The 25,124-nt window shown below is 51.8% G+C and overlaps 10 protein-coding genes across 10 annotated transcripts; 6 read left to right on the top strand and 4 right to left on the bottom strand.

The window, feature by feature from the left end:
• Positions 1–4: 4 nt before the first annotated feature.
• Positions 5–599, bottom strand: BKA58DRAFT_378042 (uncharacterized protein). Its single transcript, XM_046169666.1, has one exon. It carries the CDS (start codon positions 514–516, stop codon positions 124–126), a length of 393 nt encoding a protein of 130 aa, XP_046029654.1. The 5' UTR covers positions 517–599; the 3' UTR covers positions 5–123.
• A 2,126-nt stretch (positions 600–2,725) lies between these two features.
• On the top strand, positions 2,726–3,721 carry BKA58DRAFT_409221 (glycoside hydrolase family 61 protein-like protein; the record flags this gene model as incomplete). Its single annotated transcript, XM_046172135.1, has 3 exons — positions 2,726–2,741; positions 3,017–3,376; positions 3,438–3,721. 3 exons carry the CDS (start codon positions 2,726–2,728, stop codon positions 3,719–3,721), a joined length of 660 nt encoding a protein of 219 aa, XP_046029655.1.
• A 1,287-nt stretch (positions 3,722–5,008) lies between these two features.
• BKA58DRAFT_103809 (DNA repair metallo-beta-lactamase-domain-containing protein) lies at positions 5,009–7,849 on the top strand. Its single transcript, XM_046163792.1, has one exon. It carries the CDS (start codon positions 5,072–5,074, stop codon positions 7,751–7,753), a length of 2,682 nt encoding a protein of 893 aa, XP_046029656.1. The 5' UTR covers positions 5,009–5,071; the 3' UTR covers positions 7,754–7,849.
• Positions 7,849–8,935, top strand: BKA58DRAFT_103796 (Ser/Thr protein phosphatase family protein). The gene has a single exon (XM_046163791.1). The coding sequence runs from the start codon at positions 7,945–7,947 to the stop codon at positions 8,755–8,757; it is 813 nt and encodes a 270-aa protein (XP_046029657.1). The 5' UTR covers positions 7,849–7,944; the 3' UTR covers positions 8,758–8,935.
• A 1,301-nt stretch (positions 8,936–10,236) lies between these two features.
• BKA58DRAFT_418261 (oxidoreductase domain-containing protein) lies at positions 10,237–11,944 on the bottom strand. Its single transcript, XM_046172664.1, has 4 exons — positions 11,790–11,944; positions 11,379–11,734; positions 10,928–11,326; positions 10,237–10,878 (listed from the first exon to the last, which is right to left on the bottom strand). Exons 1-4 carry the CDS (start codon positions 11,807–11,809, stop codon positions 10,559–10,561), a joined length of 1,095 nt encoding a protein of 364 aa, XP_046029658.1. The 5' UTR covers positions 11,810–11,944; the 3' UTR covers positions 10,237–10,558.
• A 94-nt stretch (positions 11,945–12,038) lies between these two features.
• Positions 12,039–14,540, top strand: BKA58DRAFT_103837 (uncharacterized protein). Its single transcript, XM_046163793.1, has 2 exons — positions 12,039–12,293; positions 12,449–14,540. The coding sequence occupies exons 1-2, from the start codon at positions 12,181–12,183 to the stop codon at positions 14,436–14,438; spliced, it is 2,103 nt and encodes a 700-aa protein (XP_046029659.1). The 5' UTR covers positions 12,039–12,180; the 3' UTR covers positions 14,439–14,540.
• Positions 14,410–16,221, bottom strand: BKA58DRAFT_378051 (5-methylthioadenosine/S-adenosylhomocysteine deaminase n1). The gene is made up of 2 exons (XM_046169667.1): positions 15,465–16,221; positions 14,410–15,415 (listed from the first exon to the last, which is right to left on the bottom strand). The coding sequence occupies exons 1-2, from the start codon at positions 15,951–15,953 to the stop codon at positions 14,441–14,443; spliced, it is 1,464 nt and encodes a 487-aa protein (XP_046029660.1). The 5' UTR covers positions 15,954–16,221; the 3' UTR covers positions 14,410–14,440.
• A 54-nt stretch (positions 16,222–16,275) lies between these two features.
• BKA58DRAFT_355279 (purine permease) lies at positions 16,276–18,391 on the top strand. The gene is made up of 2 exons (XM_046168634.1): positions 16,276–16,708; positions 16,760–18,391. The coding sequence occupies exons 1-2, from the start codon at positions 16,535–16,537 to the stop codon at positions 18,350–18,352; spliced, it is 1,767 nt and encodes a 588-aa protein (XP_046029661.1). The 5' UTR covers positions 16,276–16,534; the 3' UTR covers positions 18,353–18,391.
• Positions 18,392–19,404: 1,013 nt separating this feature from the next.
• On the top strand, positions 19,405–20,310 carry BKA58DRAFT_103928 (uncharacterized protein). The gene is made up of 2 exons (XM_046163794.1): positions 19,405–20,162; positions 20,274–20,310. The coding sequence occupies exon 1, from the start codon at positions 19,536–19,538 to the stop codon at positions 20,031–20,033; it is 498 nt and encodes a 165-aa protein (XP_046029662.1). The 5' UTR covers positions 19,405–19,535; the 3' UTR covers positions 20,034–20,162; positions 20,274–20,310.
• A 494-nt stretch (positions 20,311–20,804) lies between these two features.
• On the bottom strand, positions 20,805–24,171 carry BKA58DRAFT_453065 (uncharacterized protein; the record flags this gene model as incomplete). Its single annotated transcript, XM_046174449.1, has 8 exons — positions 20,805–21,559; positions 21,611–22,083; positions 22,131–22,684; positions 22,731–23,012; positions 23,061–23,393; positions 23,443–23,970; positions 24,015–24,059; positions 24,117–24,171. The coding sequence occupies 8 exons, from the start codon at positions 24,169–24,171 to the stop codon at positions 21,214–21,216; spliced, it is 2,616 nt and encodes an 871-aa protein (XP_046029663.1). The 3' UTR covers positions 20,805–21,213.
• Positions 24,172–25,124: the final 953 nt, after the last annotated feature.

The following is a 25,124-nucleotide window of genomic DNA, read 5'->3' on the forward strand; positions in this document are numbered from 1 at the left end:
TCACCTCCGCACCTGGGCAGAATCCGGCCATGTCCCTTAAACACAGTAATGACAACTCGGTTGTGTTGCAGACACTTCTAATTTGTAACCCCCTTTTGGCAGTCATTGCCGTCTCCAATTTTCTCAGACCTCCTGGAGGATGTTTGTCCCAGTCAGACCGAGGTTTGCGTAGTCAGTAACGACAATCATCAGGCCACTCCTCTCCCTTTGCAACAGTACTTTAGTCCTCTGCTGAATGTCCTGCTCAATCTGGTCGGTTGCCCAGCCATTCATTTCGCTAGAATACCGGGCATTCCATAGGTCGACGTAAAATACTTCAAGGTGTGGGAATAGGTCTGTGAATCTGTAGTACGACTGCTTGAAGTATGCGCGATCAAAAACTGGTGGAGTTTTTAACACCTTGATTTGCCGTAAGTGTATGAGGAGGCGGCTTGACGTCCAGGTTCTCAAGGCGCTCATTGATGTGAAGCCGAAAGAGTTACAGGTGTATGGTAATAAACAAGTCTCGTCGTACATCTGTCTGCAGACAAGCGATAGTACCCGGTACGATCCAGCTTCGTCATCTGTTACAAGCGCCTTGTTCAGTTCCCTGTGGCAAATCTTCGACTTCAAGATGACACCCGCAGTGAAGTTGTGAACAGCACGTTCGTGTATCTGCAGACATGGTTTCTGCAGGATCATGGTGAATATCATGTTTCGCAGTTCCGCCGGCAAACGAAGAAGTGGTGACGCACACCTGTTTCTCGCAGCACTTCCGTAAGTTATTTTGTGTCACCGCGGGCGCATCGTTCGTAGCTCGCGTGAGGCAGACCGCCAGTTTGCTCGTGTTGAGGAGACCATGTTCTGTGAGACCCAGCCGGTACATGGCTCTCGACTGTGTCGCCCTCCTTACAGAGGCGCATAACGGGTGGACGTGGACTCATAAGGGACGTGGTTGTGTCGAAGAACGGGAGAGGGGTATATGAGCTCCGCAAGAGAGAGTACGCTGGACGCTGAGAGTGCTACGGGTTCAGGCAAGTAGGAAGCGACCTCGGGATCCGTCGATGTGAGTGTACAGAAGGTACGCTAACGACACGCTAGGGCTTCGCAGTCTAACGCACTTTCTCCGCTCGTATCTGGTCAATATTGTAGCTACTTGCAGTGAAGTCGCTGTTCAGTACAGTCGCAATGAGATACTCACCTGAGATTGCCAAAGTTTTGGTATCAACAAGATCCTCCGCCTTCACGCATGAACGATTGCGTAGGCTGCAGGTAATACCCGTGGATTACTTAGGTAGTGTGCCCTGTCTTCTAAGGGTGTAACCACTGCAGCAAAACTAAGAAGTACGTACTACGTCATTCGAAGGCCTTCTAGGTACTGCTGGATTTGATGGCCTAAGGTGCTCGATGATCGCTGCCTCAGTGAAGCCCCAAGCACATGCGAGGGGTCAAGTCAGCCAATGACCCACACTGGTTGACTGCGCCTTTCCTTGAGTTGAAGACTTTCTTAAGCTTTTACTAACTCTTTCCCATACACAACACGACAACGCGACACCAACGCGACATCACCATGGTCCGCCGCTCCGTTCGCCTTGCGAGACCCGAAGACCGACCCCAGGTCCAAGTTTTCCATGATCTAGATACCGCCGCGGTCAGTGCCAAACGCCAGAAACTCGAAGAAGCTGCGCTTGCGCGAAAGAAGCAGCGAGCAGAGCATGGCGAATCCACCTCTTCGGCGGATACCATGATCAAGGATGCTATGGCTAGGTCGGATAATCTCTGAGACGGAGATGAGCCCACCCTCTATCGGGGCAGTCAGCTTAACGCGCAACTCTCAAAAGATGATCCACGCAGTGTAATATATGTATCTAATTCACCAGAAGCTCCTCCTTCGCTAATGAAATCGCAGCGTGGAACGTAGCAGCTTGCCGTCTCCTCTGCTATCTCTCCCAGCAGAAGTCCGTTGCGTCATCTTCGAATATGCTCTTGGCCACCAACACGTACACATCCTCACTGACACTTACGACCCGAGCATCTCTGTGGATCTTTCCGGCCCAGCTCGTTTCGGTGTGGATCCGCCTCATCAACGCGAAGCGATATCCCGGATACAAGCGCGGCAGTTCCACAACTGCGTCTTTCCAATTGACTGACAGGCGTACTACCATACACAGCCGTACAAATCTCGTCCGTATCTTATGCCTTCTTATGGGCGGCACCAGGTGCAGCCGCGGCGATTTGAACACGAACGAGTGATCGTCGCGACCAACGATCTCATGGCTCTGTTCCAAGCCGTATGTCGACAGATATATCATGAGACTCGGTTCATTCCGTACGAGTTAAACGAATTTTCCTTCCAGGACGAGATGACGATGAAAGATTGATTTGGCAATAGAGCGGCTGCTCAAAAGCGAGCTATCAATACGGTGTGGTTTGACCAAGAATGGAAGCGCAGTCACGCACTCTTCCCCTACTCATACTTACGCTGGCCACAGACCACAGGCGCCCTTACCCATATTGGAAGAACCTATGGTATCAAGAAAGTTTACGTGTCTGTGGCGGCTGTCCAACACATGTGGTCTGCGCACAATCGTGAAAGCGGTTCGAATGCAAGATTCGCACAAAAGATCTGTTTCCTTTTCAGCAGGCGAGACGAGCTTCAGATAGAATTTGTCAAGTAGATTAAGCTAGTGTGACATGGTCATGCGTGCTTTCATTGTACGCACCTCGTCTACATGCTTGGCTCAATATGGGTGTGCATGATAGTAATCTATATGCACCTCGCCTGTGCATCCTCAGTTGCCGAGAACACTATAAAGATCTTAGTGCACATTTAGAAAACGATGCGTGACCAGAGTGACTTGCTGTTTATATCATTCGGGTCGCTACGATGCTCTGGATGGGTGTTCAGAAAATAGCTTCCCAACTAGATAGCCTAAAATGCATCTCCTACTAGCCCTCTGCGCCCTCGCTGCAACGGCGCAAGCTCATTGCAAGTTCACTACAGTGTAACGAGAATAGTTGAGCTGACTCTTGAAAGACCGCTTCTCCAAGCTCATCCTGAATGGCGTGTCCGAATCGGCGGAATGGACTTCAATCCGACAAACGAAGAACTACCAAACCAACTCCGGTGTCACGTCCGTCACTAGTCCCGACATGCGCTGTTTCCAGAACCGTCCTGGAACGGGTACTGCCGTTGTCGCTGCTGGTGATAACCTCGGCTTCGTTGCCGAGACATCGATCACGCACTTCGGACCAGTGCAATTCTATATGGCGAAAGTGCCAGATGGTGCGAATATCAACACCTGGGAGCCGGCGGGTAATGTTTGGTTCAAGGCGGCGAGTATCAGCGCCGTGGGAAGTCCGTTGACAAGTGGGGAGAGCACTTGGCCTGCGTATGGTAAGTCCCCATCCCCTGCATTATGGCTCCCTTCCACTTTCGATCCTTAACTCGAGGGCAGGGAAGTCGCAGGTACAGTTCCAGATCCCTAAGAACGTGCCGAGTGGGAAGTATCTTGTTCGTGTAGAGTCCATCGCCCTTCACCAAGCTCAATCAGTCGGCGGCGCGCAGATGTATCTTTCGTGCGCTCAGGTCGAAGTTACCGGTGGTGGCAACGGACAGCCTGGGCCTCTGGTCGCGTTCCCGGGAGCATACAATGCAAACGACCCTGGCCTGAGGTGGTCGTACTATCCGATTGCGACGAGCTACACCGCGCCTGGACCTGCTGTGTGGAATGGCAAATGAGTTGCTCCGAAACTGGTAGAAACGATGGGTTACGCTGGCGATGTCGATGCGGAAGTTGGGAGATAGGTGTGATGCGACCTTTCCTTTAGTAGGATATTTTCCTCATGAGTAACCTTCTGCCTGATTCTCTTTCCTTCTCGACCCTTTTGAGATCGCTGTGCCATGGGCTCTTTTCACACCAGATACCGCTCCAGTCTCCGCTTTTCTGCCTCTTCTTTCTTGGCCAATACAAAGGCGATCTCAGATCCAATAGCAACCATGACTGTTGCTGCAATGCCAATGCCGGTTCCGATAGCCGCAAAGCCCAGAATGGTAAAACACGTGAACCCTGTGAAGATGGTGAGGTACATAACACGAAAGAAAAGTAAAAAGAGGCCGTCGGGTCTGCGCTTCATCGCAGGCGAGTGAGCTCAAGTTTCGATGCCTCAGGGCGTCCAAGATATGATACTTCTAAGATGCTGCTATTTTTGATCGTCTCGATGCTGGGCTTCCGTTTTCGGATACGAGGTGATGTTTGACGCTGATCTTAGTTGGACAGCACGGCCATGGAAATGTGGAGATGCGATTCCGCGCCAACCGAGCGATTGTGTGCACGAAGGGAACAGCATCGTACCACAACGATCAAGTTGTTGATAGCGCATTATGACGAGGTGAAGCGCAGTCATCGCAGCGGGATCAAGGCCACGTGACATGGCGTTCGCAGCGTTGGCCGCGTCAGCCTGTCGACAATTGGCCCACTGGGTCGTATCCTTATGCCAATACAGTGCCAGGCGGGCGTGCCATCCTACTACCTATCTGTTTATAGCAGTGGCTATGCAGGCGAGGGGCCCGTTTAGGAAGAAGAGACATGAAGGAAAGGCCCCTGAGAATTTCAGACCGGTTATGGACAGTCGGGGCACAATGCGTCGAGCACTGCTAGTCGCATCGGAAATGAAGTTTCATTGCTTACTGCATGAATATGAAGAGGCTTAGTTGCTCGGAAACAACATGTCGATGTCGCTTCACTGAAAGACTTTGCGGCGGGCATAAGCGCGTGCGCTGACGTAATTGCCCTCCATATCCGCCAGCAGCCTTGACACCTGGGCAGGCGAGACGCATACACCAGGAGAATGTGCCAAATGCAATAGTATAGATTAGAAGGGCTTTGTAGGTAGTAGAACATATGACGAACCTCATGACCGCAAGAAGATGCCGTAATTGAGCAGCCGGCACTTTCAGATCGCGTCTCCGCACGTGTCGACGCGTTTGTCTTGGCGCGCGTTGAGCCACTCGGTCGCCACTGGTTCACTTGCACATTGCACAGCACACGAGCACCACAACCCTACTCAGTCATGCTCAATTACCTGTTCAATGTTTAGAAACCCTCGAGAAAACCGTTCTCTGCCGGAATCGTCCCGTTTAACACCGTCCACCGGCCGGGCTCCATCGCCACCCCGCTCATCGTCTCGCGCAGCAGACATGGCTGCCAAAACCGCAACGAAGAAGGCTGCGCCCAAGCCGAGCACGAAAGCGCCCCCGCCGAAGAAAAGCAGTGTTCAGACCACTTTGACGCCAGCCGACTTTGCTAAGAAGTCGCCCGCTGGCAATGGCAAGAAGCAAAAGTCGGCTGGTACACCAAACGGCAACATCATGGCATTCTTCAAAAAAGCCGAGGAGATCAACAGCCGTATATTCCTACAAGAACGAGGGTCGAACCCAACGATAGTACTCGACGGCGATGAGGACGACGTGGGTTGGAGTGACGAGAAGAGCAATGGCATCATGCCTACAGACAACAGCGAGGAGCGATACAACGAGAACGGCGGGAGCAACAAGAGGCGCAAAGTCAGCGAGGAGGCGGTCGCGCCCGTGCCAGCCTGTTCACCACCTCCGCCGGCTGATGTTGAGAGCAATGTTCTGGATGCATTGGCCGCCGACGTTTCTAAGCAAGCGCCAAAACTGCGGAAGAAGTCTGGACCCTTCGTGGACGACTCAGAATCCGAAGACGACGAAGTGGAAGTGCCTGCTACAACTCCAGGTATGACCATACGAAGCCATAATGAGGAATCGCCAATGACTAAACCAACGGAGGACCTGTTGCCCCCGGATAGTGCCGAACACTCCATTTCCCACGACACGACACCCATAAAGTCCGAATCCACATCTCAACACGGGGACGAAGAGCAGGAAGAATATGAAGATCTGGAAGACGATGATTTGCTCGAAGGCGAAGAGTACGATGAAAGGCGGTGGATGAAGGAACAACAGAAGCTCGAGATGGAAGAGGCAGGCTTTGAGGGCGACCCGGACGATTTCGACGCGCCATCTCTATTTCCTGAAGGCGATGATACCGAGATCAAACAGGAAGAGCCATGTACCAATGATATACCTTCCTGTCCGATATGCAGCAACAAACTTCCAGGCCTGTCGGAACAAGAGGTATCCGTACACGTTAATGCGTGCCTAGATGGCAATCCACTTCCTTTACCTGTAGTGAAGTCCGAGGAAGAGAGCAAGTCGACCATGACGAGTAAAGCGAAAGTTTTCAAAAAGCCAGACAGGCCAGCTAAACCTGGTCAAGCGAATCCGTTTCAGCTTGCGAAGCCCAGCGCTCAGCCAAGTTCGGCCTTTTTAAAGCTTATGGCAGGTCATGCTGAGGATGCTGCGTGGGCATCTGCTGCGGCCGAGAACAACAAGTCTCGCGGCAAGCCTGCATACCAACGTACCTGCCCGTTCTACAAGATTATGCCAGGCTTGTTCATCGCTGTAGACGCGTTTCGTTATGGAGCTGTCAAAGGTCAGAATGCCTACTTCCTGAGTCATTTCCATAGCGATCATTACATCGGACTTACTTCCTCATGGAAGCATGGACCGATATACTGTAGCAAAGTCACTGGCAACTTGGTACGACAACAGCTTCGTGTGGACCCCAAATGGGTGGTCGATCTGGATTTTGAGAAAAAGACAGAAGTGCCAGGAACGGAAGGCGTCCACGTTACAATGATCTCTGCGAATCATTGCCCTGGCAGCTCTCTGTTCCTGTTTGAAAAGGAACTTAGCAACGGCAAGAACCCGAAGCTACAACGAGTGCTACACTGCGGAGACTTCCGTGCCTGTCAAGCGCACATCGAACACCCGCTATTACGCCCAGACGTTCTGGACGCTGTGAGTGGAAAGAATCGGCAGCAAAAGCTAGACGCTTGCTACCTTGACACCACCTACCTGAACCCCAAATACGCTTTTCCGCCTCAGAAGCAGGTCATCCAAGCTTGCGCAGACATGTGCGTGAGCCTCAGCAAAGTCCGCGCGGACGACTCGGATGGATGGGAGCAAATGAAGCGAGACCGCGCAGGCCAAGGCATGGTCAAGTTCGTTCGGAAAGACTCTAATACCGATGCTACCGGCGAGCCCAAAAGTCCTGAACGGGGCCGACTTCTAGTTGTGGTAGGCACATACAGCATCGGGAAGGAGCGCATCTGCACTGGGATTGCGAAGGCCCTCGGAAGCAAGATCTTCGCGCCTGCCAACAAACAGCGCATATGCAAAGCTCTGGAGGACCCTGAACTGGATGCACTACTTACGACAGATCCCCGGGCAGCCCAAGTACATATGACACCATTGTTTGAGATTCGAGCGGAGACATTGGACGACTACCTGCGTGATTATGCCGATACATTCACGCGCGTTGTCGGCTTTAGACCCTCGGGTTGGAACTATCGCCCACCAAAGGGTCGCTTTACCGAATCGCCCCAAGTACAAACAGTTTTGCACTCCGACAACTGGAGAAGCACCTTCTCTATGAAAGAGCTGACGCCTCAAGCCGGAAGTGGAGGTCGGGCAAGCTGCTTTGGTGTGCCGTACAGTGAGCATAGCAGCTTCAGAGAGCTGACTATGTTTTGCTGCGCTTTGCGCATTGACAAAATTATTCCAACGGTCAATGTGGGTAGCGCGAAAAGCAGAGAGAAGATGAAGGCTTGGTGCGACAGATGGGCGGCGGACAAGAAAAAGAATGGACTATTCAAACTGGGTGAAGACGGAGAGGGTTGGTCATAGTGAGACTTCGTTAGCATGCCCGTTACAATAGTGGGCCCAAGTCTATGATTCGGTAGCGATATTACCAACCCTGGCTTCTAAGCCAATGCCAATGATCTTTCGATGTGACTCAGTCTCACTACATATTGATATTGGTTCTCTACCATCTACTCTACACACTCATCTACGATATTCTCAAGTTCGCTTCCGCCATGTCGTCAAACATCCGCCTCCTCGTCATTTCCGATACCCACTCCACCTGGCCCTACACCCCAGACAGCCCTGCACCTCCGTGCGACATCCTCATCCACTGTGGTGATCTCACACAAGTCGGCGGTCTTCCCGCATACAAAAAGGCTATGCAAGGCATCCAGACCGTCGACGCAGAGCTCAAACTCGTCATCGCCGGCAACCATGATCTCGATCTCGATGAAAAGTGGGTGCGCAAGAACGCTGAAGATGGTGAAGAGGAAGAAGATGTAGAGGACAGTAGGAAATGTGTCGAGTTCATGAAGTTGCACGAGAAAGAGGGAGTATACTACCTGGAAGAGGGCAGACGTGAGTTCAAGCTGAAGGATAGGAGAAGCTTCAGTGTCTGGGCGAGTGCGTATACGCCGGAGTTTAACGGGTATGCATTTGCGTACGGAAAAGACGAGAATCGCTTCCGTGATATACCCGAAGACATCGACATCTTGATGACACATGGACCGCCTTCATTCACTGACGAACTCGGCTACGGTCTCGATGTCAATGTGAAAGGAGAGAGCTGCGGATGCAAGGTGCTAGGCGATGCAGCAATTAGAGCGAGGCCAAGACTGCACTGTTTTGGGCATGTGCACGAGGGCAGAGGTGCAGTGAAGATGCAGTGGTCCGAGAAGAGAAATGGGAATGAAAGAATGAAGATGCTGCCCGATGACAGGAGACTCCTTAGCGTCAGTAAAGAACAGGAAAGGACGAGTTCCGTGCTAGTGAACGCGGCGGTATGGGGTGAAACAAAGGGATGGACTGTTGATCTCGAAGTATAAGATTCCCACTTTCTACCACCACACCTGAACGAAAACTGCCACCACAACCCACACCACGATGTATCAATCAATGGCCACCCCCTACTTAGACAGTACCAGCGCATACGAGACTCATGGGCCCGCCAACCGCCTCGATCATCTCGTAACCACCTATGGAGTCAGCGTTCTTCATCGCTCCCCAATCTTCCAATTTCGAGAGCGAGTCTGACTTCGAGCACAAGTATGCGCAGCTATTCTTGTATATCTTGCCCTCATCATTTCGGTCTACGTCACATTCGGCTACAGCGTATACTCTTACGGCTACTTGGGCGACGAAGCAGCCGATGATGTCATGGTTTTTCTGTTAATCGTCGTAAATGTCTTTCTGTGGACGATGGCTAGCATTCTTTGGAGAAAAAAACTCGAGGCGGGAAGTCTCAGGAATAAGGAGGCATTTGTACATGTTGGTCAGGCCGCATGTTGCGAGGGGAGAAGAAAGCGCGGATGAAGAGGTGCTCGTTGTGGAGAGACAGGATATGGTTTGAGTTTCTCATATCCTGTGTCTTTCAACAACCTTTTCCGAGGTATAACTGAATCTCGATACTTTTCTATTGACTACATATTCATGTGTACGACGGCATGAAACCACCTCTCAATCCGCGCGCCTTTCCAGGTGCTCTTCCGGAACATGATCGAACTTTTCAGCATCGCAGCTCTCCATCGTGACCTATTCATCTCCATACAATTGTCCTCTAGGGTACTTGATCCAATATTGTTCTAGCGCGTTCTTGAACGAAGGTGGACTCATTTTGACTGTCTTTGCTGCCTGTTGAACGATGTGCTTCGGAAACTCATGAAGAGATGAAAGCTTTTCTGTGCCTGGCTCATCCTCCGTTCTTCTGTCTTTTATCGCTTGCCGCCAAAACTTTCCATAGGTATGCCTGATCTCGAGCGTCTCTATTCCAAGGTCGCGGACGAACTCCAGAATAGGGCGGTATTGGTGTTTATCATCTGACGAAGGGAGTATTATGTGCTGAGCGTGCTTCCCATAATGTCCAAGGGATGAGAGAAGATTTGACGCATTCGTTTTAATTGAAGTGGATCTGAGTACGGCTTCTCGTTTTCCTGCTTCCATTCTGCTTCTGCTATTGATGCCTGGGGCCCACTTCTGTGGGTCCATGGGTATGCCGCAGACTTTCCATCGCAGGCTACGATAAGTTTCGTAACCCAGGGAGCCAGACGCCGGCAGACGGATGCTATTGTGAGGTGGTGTACACTTTGGCGTGATCGCAAGTCGAATGCTGTTTCGCCCAGGTACACTCCGAACGCCTTCCATGAACAGTCACTAAAGCTGCGGCTCGTGAGGCGAAACGCTATTGAACAGACATGCGCTTCTGTTTGGTCGTATCGACAGACAACTGCTCCGGTATCTTTGCAGTAAAGACTTGGTGGCATGACGTCTCTGGCGACTTCCAGCAGGATGTTATGCAGTAACTCAGGGGGCAGTTTCTCGATAAAGCAGGTATCCGCCGAGGGCAGGGTCGTCGACGCCATAACGAGTATTACACTTGCTGTATTGAATGGCGCAGTAAATACGGTCGAATTGGGTTGACGAAACGCAGCTGGCAGGGGACATAAGGCTGAACATAAGTGAGAGGATAGGCAAGAGCGCCAAGGCCTGTCAACAATACCCGAGGTCTAGATGGTAAGGGCACAATACCATAATATCACTCTAGAAAACTATCTGACTTGATGAATGGTCTTCTCGGTAGGCATATCATTGTTTTTTTGAGAGATCAACCACCACTTCCGATGGCGTGTATCACGCGGTGGCACTCACTGGGGCTGCCGTTGCGTCTACCTCAACAGCCTTTATCGTCGGCTCCTTCTCTTTCTTCAACTTGTCTTGTATGGCCTGATAGTTCCGACTCATAGCATTCCTCGTGAACTCTTCACCCGTCACCATTGGATACTTCTTCAATGGACCCTGAATTTTGGCGTCTTTGCATGGCTGATTGAAGAAGGCGATGCTGTAGCGTTCGCCATAGAAGTCATCGGGCTCACATGGAGCCTTAACACGATGAAAGGTCGACTTGAAGCGGTCATCTGACCACGACATAAGGAGGTCACCGACGTTGCAGACTGTGGAGCATGAGTACAGGTTTCAAGTCGACATAGCACATCAACATACCGATTGCGTTCTGGTCTGCGTCCGGCTCAACCTTGGTCCACGCATCCCCGTATCCGAACGAAGTTGATACTTCCCGCCCCGGACATATCTCAAGACCGGATTGCCCTGCCTTCTGGAACAGCAGAGTCAAGAAATCCCAGTCGGCATGTGCACCCGCTCGATGATGCACCTCTCCTGTTGGATTCGGCACCTGCGGAGTCTCAAAGTAATGCAGTAATCGGCAGACAGTCTGAGACTCTGGTCGGCTGACATCGTGAGCTTTGACAAAGTAGTCTTCCTCGAAGTTCAACCCTCGCGCGAAGCACCTCATGAGCCTCTCGCTGACTGTCTGTACTCTGAGCATGAACTCCAAAGCCTCTGCTCGAAATCCCGGAAGGGTCTGGTCACTCAGCCATCGACCTATCCAACGATCAGCACAGCCATACGCATAAGACAAAAGAAATCAGCTCACCATTCATGCCTTCGCCAAATTGCATTTGATAAGACTCTTTGCGGTCGACTGCACCAGTAGATGGCCGGATTTGAGCATTCTTCTCCCATCCGGCATTGTGTTGAGGGGAGAATGGCACCTGCGATTTCACAGGATCGGGCTGATTGAAAAAACGTGCTGACTGATTGAAGATGCCGTCGACAGCGTCGCGTGTTATGCCGTGGTCTACAATGCAGAAGAAACCATGATTTTCTGCAGCATCGACAAGTTCCTGTGTGATCACATCGATGCGCGCATCGAAGTCGTGGAGGGAAATTGTCGGCACAGGGCGATCAACATACTTCGTCGGTGCCATCATGAGAGGTTTGAGATCCAAGCTGATTGACGTTGGTGAGTTTGATATGATCGTTGTGTTTTGAGGGCAAACTGTACCTGTTCTTATGTCCGGTCATCTTTGCTTCTATGCACGTGGTGTCGCAGTGTGCGCTCAGGCGTACTCAAGCCGACAAGGCCAGGGCGGCCGCTTACATCGGCCGTCATCACCAATGCGTGTGTCGTGCAGCTTAGATAGGCACCCGCAACCTGTGAGATGGAAGTCGCGGTCGAGATGAAGTGGGGCCGAGGCCAGATTGTGGAAGGTTCCGCGTTGTCGGCCGCACCCTGTTCATCTTCGTTCCCCACCGCAACTGCGCGCAGATAGCCAACTGATAGCCGGCACGCCTTCTCGATTACTGGGAACGGAATGATGGAAAGGTCGCTCTCATGGCATCGATATATCCTCGATTGTGATACCTAGTGCACGGTCGGCACGGTCAACCTTACCATGGACGACATCAGCACCTCGAAAGGGCCGAGACCCCGGCTGACATGTACAGAGTGCTATAGAAGGAAGATCAAATGTGATAAGAATGTGCCTTGCAGCACATGCATTCGAAGGTCAGCTCCTCCGTATCCAAGACAGTCTAGTATCCGCGAGTCTTCGACGACGACTGTGCCTGCGCGACTGTGGATTACTTTTCGCTGGGAACCCAGTGACCGGGCTTCTCAGTACTGCGCAAGCTGCCCGATCCATCTCATACTAAGTAAAACAGGGGATATGCAAGCTTCTGTACGAGAGAAGACGCGGCTGTTACATCCTCAGTACCACCACCCGCCTACCAAGCTAAAGTTGCAGCGGCAGCATCTGACGATCTAGTGCGCGCTCTACTCGACCGCGTAAGTCAGCTTGAAGCCAAGCTACAGGAACAATGTGATACGGCCTCGAGCGAAGCACCCTTGCCTCTGGAAATGTCTGATACACCAGCAAGTCCCGTTCATTGTGCTGCGATCACTTCATCTCCTGACAATAACGTATCACAACCTGCGGACACTGATGATGCAGCCACTGTGTTGGAGTTTCTGGCATGGGGCCGTAAGAAAGACATCGACTACGGGACATCACCAGAGCAGAACAGCGGGCCACGGCGACTGAGTATCAGAGATGAGAATGAAGCGGATGCATCGAACATTCTATACGAAGCTAGCAGAGATGCACAGCTTGATGTACTTGAAGCACTTCTTCCGAACAGGACTCAGATCGTTCAGCTTGTGGAGTACCACAGTACCACCATCTTGTGGTACCATGGGTCTTACTCCTCAGCAATATTCAAGGACGACCTCGACATCTTTCTCGGAGAATACGAAGGCGACGTTCGACATCAAGACTTGAATCTGCAGTGGCTGGGTCTATTGTTTGCCATCGTAACAGGCAGTATCACATGTGCACCGCCATCTATGTATTCGTCTTGGGGATTCTCGTCTGGAGAAACGAACATATTGTCGCAAAGATGGTACGATGCAACTGTGACATGCCTTGAGATCGCTGGCTACATGGAGGCTCACACCATCTACTCGGTCCAAGCTATCGCGACACTGACCATTGCAGCTCACATCCTTGGCAAGTCGAACAGTCAGTCAATACTGCTTGCATCAGCTGGTCGTATTGCTCAAAGTCTTGGGTTGCACCGACTTGGACCAGAGAGCGCAGCCTCGGCCATCTCAAAAGAGCAGCTGCGTCAACGTGAAGCCGGTCGACGGGTGTTCAATCAGCTTTGCACGCAAGACTGGTTCCAGATTCCATTCTCTGAGTCATATTCGCTGAACCCTCGCTTCTTTACGACCGCGAAGCCGCTGAACTGCAACGACGACGACATGGTACCCTATCAATTGAGCGTACCGACTCAAGCGAGCTACTGCAACTATCGTTATGACATTGCCGCACTTATGCCGCAGCTATTGGATGCAATGGCAGGATGCAACACGCTTTTCACAAAGTACGAACAAGTACTGCATTACGACGAGAAGATGCGGAAACTTGCTACCGCATGCATACCTACATTCCTATCAACAAATGCGCCGGTAGCGACCGGTTGGCCTATATATGTGGGCTGGGCCAGACGCTCACTGGCCATATGCGCTTCACACAAGATTATCATGATACATAGGAAATTTCTCGGTCTTTCATTCACGAATTCCGCGTTTTCCTTTACGCGTCGTACTTGTATCGCAGCGTCCAAGACCATATTGAAAGAGGCGCTATCGGGTAGCGATGAGCAGGGTCCGGTACTATGGATCGAGCAAGCCTTCTCTGTCGCGGCGGGAATCATTCTCAGTCTCGATACCCTTCATCGATCGGCCAGTGACAGGGAGTTCGACGAACATACCAGACTTGTTGCTGACGCAATCGGTTACTTGAATAGATTCGAACATAGCAAGATTGCCTCTCGCGGCGTGCGGTTGCTGTCGGGATTGCAGCGCGAGCTCCAGGGTGGAGGCGTGAACAACAAGAAGCGTGCACGACCTACGGAAAGTGGTGGAATATCGTCATCATCGGGCAAGCGAGCCCGTAGATTCAACGTGGAGAGCTTTATCAGCAACGTAGCCCAAGACTTACAGGTAACAACTCCCACGTCGTCATCAACCGAAGACGTTCCTATAAGTGTAGGAGATACATCATGGAACTCTTTCATGAGCTTGCTACCGCCACAAACAGGATTTGGGGGGCAAAGTCTATTTGATGACTTGCTCTCATTTCAGTTTTAAACTCATATATACTTTAACGACATGTGGTTTCGCGCACCTACACCGCTCCTTTTCCGTATGTCTTCCACTGACTTCTTTGCTTTCCGTATGATCGTCTCCTCATCAATGTGCAACAACTTGCCGTTACTGACAAGCAACTGACCATCTACAAGAACTGTATCGACATCGGCACCAGAGGAATGGATCAGCACTGTAATCGGATCAATGCCACCGGAAGCCTGCTCGTTCGGGTCCCAGGGAGCACAAGACACGCCTTTTGGCTCCACAACGACGATATCCGCTTTCTTCCCAACCTCCAGACTTCCGATCTCATCTTCCAGTCCTAGCGCTCTTGCGCCGTTGATCGTCGCGAACTCCAAAACATCGTACGCGCTGAGGATCCCGGCATTTTGCCTGACACCGCCATGTAGAATGGATGCTAGATGCATCTCCCGAAACATGTCGTACGTATTATTACAAGGTGCGCCGTCGGTCCCCAGAGCTACATTCACACCGCTGGCCACCATGTCTGGTATCGGTGCCACACCAGACCCAAGCTTGAGGTTACTTGTAGGGTTATGCGAGACCGTACTTTTACTTTCGCGCAATATATCGAAGTCTCCAGCTGCTGGATCCGGATGTACGCAGTGAGCGAAGACTGACTTCGGGCCCGTCAGTTGCGTATCGCGGCAGAACTCAAATGGGCTGCATTGGTAATACTGTCGGTAGATAGGTAAGTCCTTGGGGGCTTCCGCGCAGTGCATAGTGAGACCGATGTCGTGTGCTCGCGCTGCTTCGCCAATCGTGGCATGGACCGCCATTGGTGATCCTCGAGGTGTGCCCGCTGCAAACCACATGTGTAGACGGTCGTTGGAAGAGCCATGGTGCTTCTCGTGTGCTAATAGTGCAACTTCTACAGACATAGAGTCCACGTCCCGATCTCTGGCATCTTTCATGTTGAGATCTGAGTTTGTCTCGCCGACTTTGATCAGTTTGCCCTCGCAGCTAAGTTAGCTCATCGCATTGATAGTACTTCGCAACACTCACCAAGCACGCACGAATGCCAGTTTCTTCTACTGCTCTGACGACGTTTTCAAGGCCACTCCTATGCGTGAGCATAGCCTCAAGAAAACATGTCGTACCCGTCTTCAGCATCTCCGCGATCGTCAGCATTGAAGCCACATAGCCATCATCTTCGGCGTAGTTGGCTTCCAATGGCCAGATGGCATCGCATAACCAGTTGTGTAATGGGAGATCTTCGGCGAGTCCACGGAGCAGTGATTGCGCGAGATGGGCGTGTGTGTTAACCAAGCCCGGTATGATGATCTTGTTCTTGCAGTCGACGATATCAAGATCTTTGTTCTCGTTCTGGTTGACCTGATCGGTGATATCAGAAGTCTTTCCGAGTGCTGTGATGCGGCCGTTTTCAACAAGGATTGCGCCATCGAGTATGATTTCCCGGCTCTTATTGACAGTGACGATGGTCGCATTCATCAAGAGGCGCAGCCGCGTCTGACTTGATCTTGCCATGTTCATTCGAAGTGATGCTAATATATCTGGCTAAGATCTACGAGGATGCTAGGTCCGGCGTGAGAGGGTTTTGTGAAAGTGTAGGTTCAACTTTCTAGGAGATCTCATCCATACCTAATTTCGTCAATGAACTTGGGAATCCAGGCGAGTGATTACTTCACGCGATTACCCTCAAGATCCTATTTGCATGGTCGCGACTTCCCATAGGCGTGCGCTGACAGTCGCCTCCGCCGCTCTCCGCTTTCGCGCCTTCGCTAAGGTGACATGGGACGGCCGACGCTAGCGATATCTCCGCCCTTATCTAGCTCACTTACTCTGTCATCCGTCGCACGTCTCAAGCTGTACGCACAAGTATCGTAGCACTGTTATCAGGTTTAAACAATAGCCGGATCCCGATGGACTGGTTATCGCGGGGTTTACAAGCGCAGAAACGCCTATCGTGGGAACGGCTTCTTGCCGATCTAGAACCACGAGTCAATAATAACCCAGACGTTGATATATAGCCATGCAGCTCGATGTTGAAATACACTCGCCGCAATATCTCGGCCAGCAGACTATATGCTTCACCGGGCTGATTAGCGATAGCCATGGCCGTCGAAACCCATCGCGATATGGAACCGAAGTCCAGATATGCTGAGGAAACGGGTGAATACTCGCCCGCAGTGAGCCAAGAGTTGGGAACAGTGACTACGAAGTGGCAGAGTACACTCGCAGAGATAAAGTATGCGTTTACGACGAAAGACGGATGGATCGGCGACTACGTATGTCAACATTCCGCAGCTTTCTGCCACAGGTAGCTGACCGCCCCCTAGGACTACGTCTACCTGATTACCCCCAATATCTGGCCCTTGAACCGAAAGTACAAAGACTATCAAGCGCCGTTCTACGGCCTCAATGACCGCGTACCCGTTCTCCTAACACTGCTTCTCGGCCTTCAACATGCACTCACCATGATTGGATCTATTGTCTCTCCACCACTGGCAATCGCCTCCGGAGCGTTTAATTTCGATCCAGCTATGACGACATACCTAGTCTCGACAGCCTTTATCACTACAGGTATTGCGACAGCTTTGCAAGTCACTCGGCTGCATATCGTGAAGACGCCATTCTTCATTGGTACAGGGCTCTTGAGTGTCGTAGGACCCACATTCGACATCCTACCCATCGTCTTTAACTACGCCGCTCTACGATACAAATCCGGATCTTGTCCGGTCCTCGAAGACGGAACTCAAGGACCATGCCCTGATGCCTGGGGCGCATGCCTAGGCACTATGCTGTGCTGTGTCTGGATCCAGATAGCCATGGCTTTCGTACCGCCCAAGGTGCTCAATAAAGTTTTTCCTAAGCTCATTACGGGGTCACTTCTGACCCTCATCGGGGTCTACCTCGTTGGCAACGGACTGCAGAACTGGGGCGGGTCATCAAATTGCCATGGAGGAGAGGGTTTCTACGCTCTTTGTCCGGATATCACTGCGCCGCGACCGCTGGTATGGGGCCATCCAAAGTTGATCGGCTTGGGGTTCAGTGTATTTGCTACTATTATCTTGGTCGAAGCCATCGGTGCGCCACTCATGCGTTCAGCTTCGGTGATCATTGGTCTAGCTGTAGGCTGCGCCATCTCAGGCGCAACAGGCTACTGGTCGACGGAACAGCTCAACCAAGCACCCGGCGGAAACTTTCTTTGGGTACACACGTTCAAGCTCTCTGTCGACGGTGCGCTGGTACTGCCTATGATCATCATGTTTGCTTGTCAAGCCGTGTCTTGCATTCCCGACATCTTGGCCACTGCGGAGCTATCAGGTGTCGACATCGAAGGCACAGAGTTCAACAGCAGAATCCAAGGCGGTATTTTGTGCGACGGATTGGGAAGCTTCTTCAGTGCGCTGGCTACGGGCCCACCGATGGTCAGTCAGGCAGGCAACAACGGCGTTATTGTTCTCACCGGTTGTGCATCTCGCCGTGCAGGATGGGCAGCAAGTGGCTTCCTGATCCTTATGGGGGTCATTGCGAAGTTCGGTGCTGTCTTCGCTTCTATGCCGCCGTCTGTCCTCGGCGGTATGCAAGTCTTCCTTTACAGCACGATTGCTGTGGCCGGTATCCGTGTCCTTGCACTCATTCCGTGGACCCGTCGTGATCGCTTCATCCTTTCGGTCGCTCTGGGCATTGGGTTCATGGACATATGTCAACCTGATTGGTTTTCACAGGTTTTATCGTACGATGGGCCCAACGAGAATCTTGTTGGATTCGAGCAGGGCATCAACCTCGCTGTGGAGACTCCGTTTGTTATTGCTGCTATTGTTGGTATATTTCTGAACGCTGTACTGCCGAAAGACAAGAGCGCGGCGCCGATGGTAGGATACGGTGATGAACAGAAACATCCTAGAATAGGGCAGCGCGAGGATTAGACATATATCACAGATATTAAGATATTTTTCCCTGAGTCATGGCGTAATGTTCTTCTACGTGTATTCGTCTTTGTGTGATCAATCTTCTATGCAAACGAGGTTGTGTCGGTATCGCTGCTATTGCACGATGGTTTTCGTCGCTTACTGAAGCGACGTCTCACTATGGAGATGATAACTTGCTACCTGCGGAGAGGACTTTTAGATTCCATTCTGCCACCAGCCTCGCTCTACCTTCTGCCTAACCAACCAGGCATCCAATATATGCCTTAACATCCTACTCAACACGCGACCAACATGCCACTCTATTCGGTCCTTTCCCACATGCCTTGTCCGAGTCGCCCTCGCAACCCCACAACTGCCCCATCACAAAGCACATCCAAGTTTCATAGTGGCCTCGCGTGGAAGTGGTATGTGGTTTCGAATAGTCTTCGGCGCGCGGCAGAAATGCGGATACTACGACGATGCGGTGTGGGTAATGGCTTAGCCGAATCGAACATCATTTGCAAAAATGGGGGAGGTTGGTCTGTGAAGATCTTCAAGGCTAAGAATTCTCGGCTGCCCTGCCGAGTAACATCGGCGGACGGCAGGTAAAATATCGCAGCAAGGCGAAAGTGGAGATGATGAAGCGGAGTGAAATGCGAGTTTTGCTCGTATGTGGGTTTCCTCAGATAGCTGTCATCAGTGATTGGAGATTGCAATGCTTAATCATGGCATTGATCATGATAATTTTGAAAACGAGGCTGTGCCAAAATTATCATGCCTCCGCCTCGGAGTAGACCGACCGAGAAGAATACATGGCAACAATACACAGTAGTCGCCAAACCGGTCCTTTCCTAGTCCCCAACGACCAATTCTCCCGCTTCTTCTCCCGTTGCCCCTGCCCTCTTGGTTCTCACGACCCTGTTCCCGAACGCTGATCATCAATGCATTGCATGCGTATCAAACAACGCGCGCTCGCGCAATCGTTCAGATCGGTGAGTGACCTCGTACAATCCCACTTTTTAGCATTGTAGCAAAACATGACTCGTCAAACGAGTCGACAAGTCGCATGCATTAGTCAGGCAGAAAGACGTTGGAAACTTGCTTGGCCAAGACACATGGGACAGCAACTGGGTGTCGGTGTGGGTTCGTACACTGGGATTGGGAACAAACGCACTGTGGGTAAGTCGCTTGGAGGAACATTATGATGAAACCAGGGGTCAGGGGGCGGTTTGCTGGGATTCTGGTGGTCGGCGACTCTTCCGCCCGTATTAGTGTTAGTCTGCTATCGTCGTTGTGGTGGCTTGCTGGAAAGTGCCGTCAAGTGTGTGTAGTAGTGCTGTCTAGAGCACGCACACGCGGCAGAGAAAGTGTGAAAGAAGGTTTGATGTATCTGCGGTATGCAAAAGACTGCATGTTCACGTTACATATTGCCCGCCGCCTTGTGACAGGATGCAGTAGCGTACGTTTTTTCCACGCTTTTCCCTTTCCTTCGCTCCCATGTCAGATCCTATTGATCTCTAGCGTCTTCTCCACAATCATGAGAAGCGTTCCATTCGAGCCAAGTTTGCAGGGTAGTTTGCGGCGCGTGGACCGTGCGTTCCAAGGTGGACTTGATTTTTTCACATGCCGAGAAGTTCAGGGGACGAAAACGCTCGAGCGGTTTTTACCTCGGGATCTTTCCAGCCTGGCGGGTGGGTAGGCGTGTGCCTGTGCCTCGATATTGACCCTTGAAGCCGCGCAACCCGGATTGAAAAGACCGTTCGATTTATTGTCTATAGTATTGACAAACCAGGTTGAAGGGCCCCTGTTGCATCTGCACACTAAAGTTGTACGCATGGTGCGGTCCGGTTACCCAAACTGTTACGAGATCAGCGTCGTCAACGTCGCATCGCATTGACTTGCTCGACGATCAGGAACAACGGCTAACTGCTTTTTGCAGACGGTACGAGCAGCGGGTAGAAGGATGGAAGGTCGAGACGGACGTTGGGCAAACCCCACGTGCGAGATCGCGATTGGTGCTTTTGCTGTACCGGGCCGTTTGAACGCTCTGGCTTCATCGAATTAGTAAAGCCTGGTGGCTGGGAAGGTTGTGAGTGGTGATCTCAAGAAAGATGCATATGACGCGTGTATGTTGAAAAACGATCACTTTCCGTTTTGGTATAATCTATGGTGTCGGACGGCACCGGTGGGACTTAAGCAGGGTGAATAGATTGAGTGGGGATACCTGGTGCGCTTATGATGTAACTTCAAGATGCCAATGTTGAAACTCCAGAGTGTACCTTGGAACAAATGGGCCTTCGAAAGTTTGATAGAGCGGCTGGACACATTGGCTTGATTGTTGAGGTTATCGTTTGTAGGCTGGCACACCATTAGTGGGTACAGTGCTCCGTATCATTATGAATGAGGAAGGTCCATAATATACATTGCGATAGTGAGGACACAGCGTCTTTGCTCAGAGTATCATTACAGTGATAGTATTTTCGCTAGATGATATCGCTAGATGATATCGCTAGATGATATCGCTAGCGGCGCGTAATCGTCATTGCGGTCGTGCTTGCAGGTATCGCAAGATCAGCGTATTGTACAGGCGCGCTTGTTGCAGCGCTTTCTGGGGGTTTCCCTCTTGCGGTAGTGATACACCTGAACCGTGTTCTCAATCGACTCTTTCCAAGCGCGTGCATCTCCATCCGTCAGATGAATGGCTTGGACAGCAGTGCGAATGACGCCGAAGCGTATCATGCCGTCATCTTCGCCATGGCCAAGGTCAGACGATACAGTGGACATATGCTTGCCATTCTGCAGACTCATCCGCTCACTGGGGCTTCTGCAAAGTGCATTGCACAAGCAGTGTAATCTTGATCAGGGGTTGACATCGTGTCTCAACGCGCGCGTTTGTACATGGACTGGTCCCCCATGGAAGTGTTGTCGTCCCACCTGCGCTTGAGCCCATCCGGTAAAGAGCTGGCGACTGCTTCCTGCCACATTGTAGGGGTAACGTATACGGGTGCAGCGTTTCCATATGTCGATGCTGGTGGCATCTGGCCTGGAACTGTATGAACATTGCTGGCCTGGGGCGATGTGTTCGACATTTGGTAGCCCGGTTGCATAGCCTCCTGTGTTGGCCGCATATCGTAGTTGGTTCCTGGAGGATTGGGTCTTAGCGGCGGAGACGCCTGAGAGGACGCGCTAGTAGGAGGGGGCGTACCAAAGGCTACATTCCATTGACTGAGTTGTATTAGTTTGATGTTTCAATGAGAATATGATGATTGAACCTACTCAAAGATGCGTTGTGGGTTCCATTGGGCGTTCTCCGGCATTTGCATACCAGAAGGTGGCTGAGCTGCACGGTGACCAGACGCCATCATGACCAAAGACTGAGCTACGGGAGAGTCAGCCTTGGAACCGCGGTCGGATGCCGAAATTGGTGGAGTTATGGGGAGTGCATGGTAGTTGACCTGACCTGGTTGTTCCAAGGGCGAGGGATGGCTCGGGTGACGAGGTCGGTACGATCCCTGGTGACCCATAGGGCTTGTTTGTGGAGCTACTTGTGGGCTTCCGAACGGGAATGTCGGCTTCAACTCAAAGGCTTTTGAGCAGTCGGCCGAAAACGCTTGACGCAGGCTGTTCACTTGCTGTTGCATCTCGGGCATCGGGAACGAGGGAGACATGGTTTCCAGGACGCGCATGTGGCGTACAAAGAAGTTCCTGGCATCGTGGTTGATATCTGGGTCAGGACATGTCACAGCAACCTATGGCTGTTAGTCAGATGCCTCATCACATAGTGTATGTGACATACCAAGTGCAGCATCGTGCAGGTCAACACAGCGTAGATGTGGAAGCTTATGCCTCGCATCATGCAAAGTAATCCAGGCATGCCGTAGGTCTTGAGAATGGCCTCCTGAAGCTTGCAGAGATTTTTCGCGGCCGAGTAGCATGTGAGCATATGCTGCTTCCATATACCATCATACGACTCTGATACGGCATGTAGTTGCGGACGGAAGTGCATAATGATGGCCAAGCAGTGGTAGGCGTGCATGTTCGCCAGCTGATGGGATGGAATCCAAGGAGCAGAGCCATCCTGGGGGTAGACGATCTGCATATCCTCGGGAAGCTCTCGTAACCAGAGGGAGAAGTCGGTGTTGTGGCCAACGAAAGCTGGATCCAGTGCCCAGTCCGGGTTCTTCTTCCTGAGTTTTCCATACACGAGGGCCGAGTGGTGAACGTTCTTAACAATACGAGCGTATTGTACGAATTGACGCGCAATTTGGAGCTCGGAGGGATCCTGTCCTGCAATGTGTCTAGGCATCTCCAAGTCTACGGTATCAGTAGTGACACCAAAGTCGTAGCGTCCTATGGAAGTCAGCATCTTCAAATACATTCTCAAAGACCAACATACCCTGAGGACCGCCAATCATGACCTCGAAGACCATGCACATCTGCCATACTCTCGTTTTGGCAACACAGTCGTGTACTGTCGATCCGCATGATTTCCCCATCTGATGAGTATCGAAGTGTTCGTGTAATTCAAGGTCCTTGGCCATGGCCACAAGGCTGACAGTCGCCATCCAAGAACGCCAGAAATATCCTCGCTTTGGCGATGCTTCACGGGCCTTGAGTAATAGTATCATCGCCTGCATCGTACTCAGGCGAGACACGTCTTTGAAGCTCTCTTCGTGCTCTGCATCTTGTCAGCAATGATCTTTCGCAAATACAAGACGCGACTGACTCGTGGCAAGGGCCAGCCATTTGTTGCCCTCTTCTGCATCCCCCAGCATCAACGAAGAACAAGCAAAGATGGACTCCAACATGAGCGGAGAAATGGAGTCCGGAGCGCTGTGCCATTGCTGGTAGAAGTAGGCCTTGTTGATAACGGGGCAATATGGGTGGACGTTGGCGAAAAAGTAGTCAAAATAATGCATGGCCCGATCGTCATCAGGCATCATTTCCGGCGGTATGCGGACAGTATGATCGAGGCTTACGGAAGCTGGCAGTACGACCTCGTACTCCTCTTGTGCGGGTGTCTCCGCCAGCGCCTTCTTCATATTAGTGATATATGGGGCTAGACTGGTTAGCTTGATATTGTTACAGCAAAATATCGTGAAGCTCACCAATAGCTGTATGGTCGATCTTGAGTTCACCCAGGGCCTCAGATAAACTCGATACAGAGTCGCTTCGCCAATGCGGTTCTGATTCCGGTGGAGTAAGGATCGCAGGTGGACCAGCTGATTGTTGTGAGTAGCCATGCTGCGGCGCATAGCTCATGGTCTGCTGGATGACCTGGGGTTGAGACATGGGTTGATAATGACACGACTCCTGGGACTGTTGATCCACGTAGGGCGAAGATTGGTACATGCCTTGGGTAGTCGGCATAGAAGGCGGCATCTGGTGAGACATGGCCTGCGACATGGACGGGTGACGTTGGTAGTCATGTTGGGCAGATGGGTCCGGAGCATACTCCAGTGGTTTGGGCTCCAGGTCAAAGGTTTGCGAACCGTTGTAGTCCTTGTCATAGCTGACTGTAGGCGGCACGCAGTTGAGCTTCAAACGGATGCAAGCAGCGCAGGGCCATGCATTCGTTGTTGCCGCGTCGCACTTGATTTTGCGTCTACGACATCCTTCGCACGCTCTCATTACTGCTTTGCATTAGCGCTTGAATGTTAGTCCTGCTGTGCTTTCACACCTTTTAGTCGTTTGTGTCTATTATGTTCGTCTACGAATACATAATCTGGAGACGTTGTCAGTTGCCATGGCCTCCGGGACGCAGAGCGGTGTGTGGACTCACTGCGCTGGTTTTCACGCGGTGCCAGCGTGGGCGGCGCAAAGGTGAAGCTCTGCATTTGCGCCGTTTGTGGCAGCAGTGGCCGTCCAGTGGTCTCCGGGGGCATAACGTTAATAGCTACCACGAGCCGATCCGGAGTGACAGCGCAAGGCGTTGCGCAATGGATGCAAGCAGCGGGGTTGTCGGCTATCCACTAAGTTGATGAGGTTGTGTGCGGTGGTTGGTGTGCAGCCAATGGTAGCGGCGCGCGATGACGGTCCAGAATGTCCAGAGGGTCGGCGAACGGAAGAAATCGCGGAATGGCCAGAACTAAACACAAAGAAAGCGAAATCGAGAAAGGATGCACTGTAGAATGCTATAGCGCAAAGGAAATCTCCGCAACACCGCGGCGTGGTTAGGTTATACGGCAGATCAGGGCAGAAAGCGCATAGGGATGGTAGGTGGAGACGATGTCTGGCATACCGGGGTTTCGAAGACGCACTGGCAGCGGGCTCGCAGCGTGGCTCACGCGCGTAATAGTGGCGTCGCAGTGTATGGATCTCCTGAAAGTCGAGAGTATTGTGGTCCTAGGCGGTTGGCCGTGTATGAAGGGGTCGATAGGCGGGCGAGGGGTAGACGATATGCGACTTAAGCGTGCAGGATCCAGGAGCCGCACTGCTGCACAAGTAGCGCCTTTGGTATGGGCGCCCAAGCTGCACGCGCGTGAGTGCAAGCGTCCGCTTCCAAGATGCTGCGGGCACAGGGAACTGCCGTGCTGTGGGGGTGTGAGGCAATGGGCAGCAGGGATTGTGGTGCCCGTTGGAGATGGCCTGAATCGTAACACGTAGAACGACGGGTAGTGTGGACCTTGAAGCACTGCCATGGGCCGGGAACGATAGCTATAAAATCAGCGGGGGCAAAGTCTGACAGCTGAGAAGACGGTGGTACATGGCGGCGCTCTCACTCAGCAGACTTGGACGGCAAGGCAAAGTAAAACCCTTCAGCGGACCGCGTACGCAACCTGTCGCGAGG

Source organism: Alternaria rosae, assembly GCF_020736505.1.
Source record: "Alternaria rosae strain MPI-PUGE-AT-0040 chromosome Unknown BKA58scaffold_2, whole genome shotgun sequence".
NCBI lineage: Eukaryota > Fungi > Ascomycota > Dothideomycetes > Pleosporales > Pleosporaceae > Alternaria > Alternaria rosae.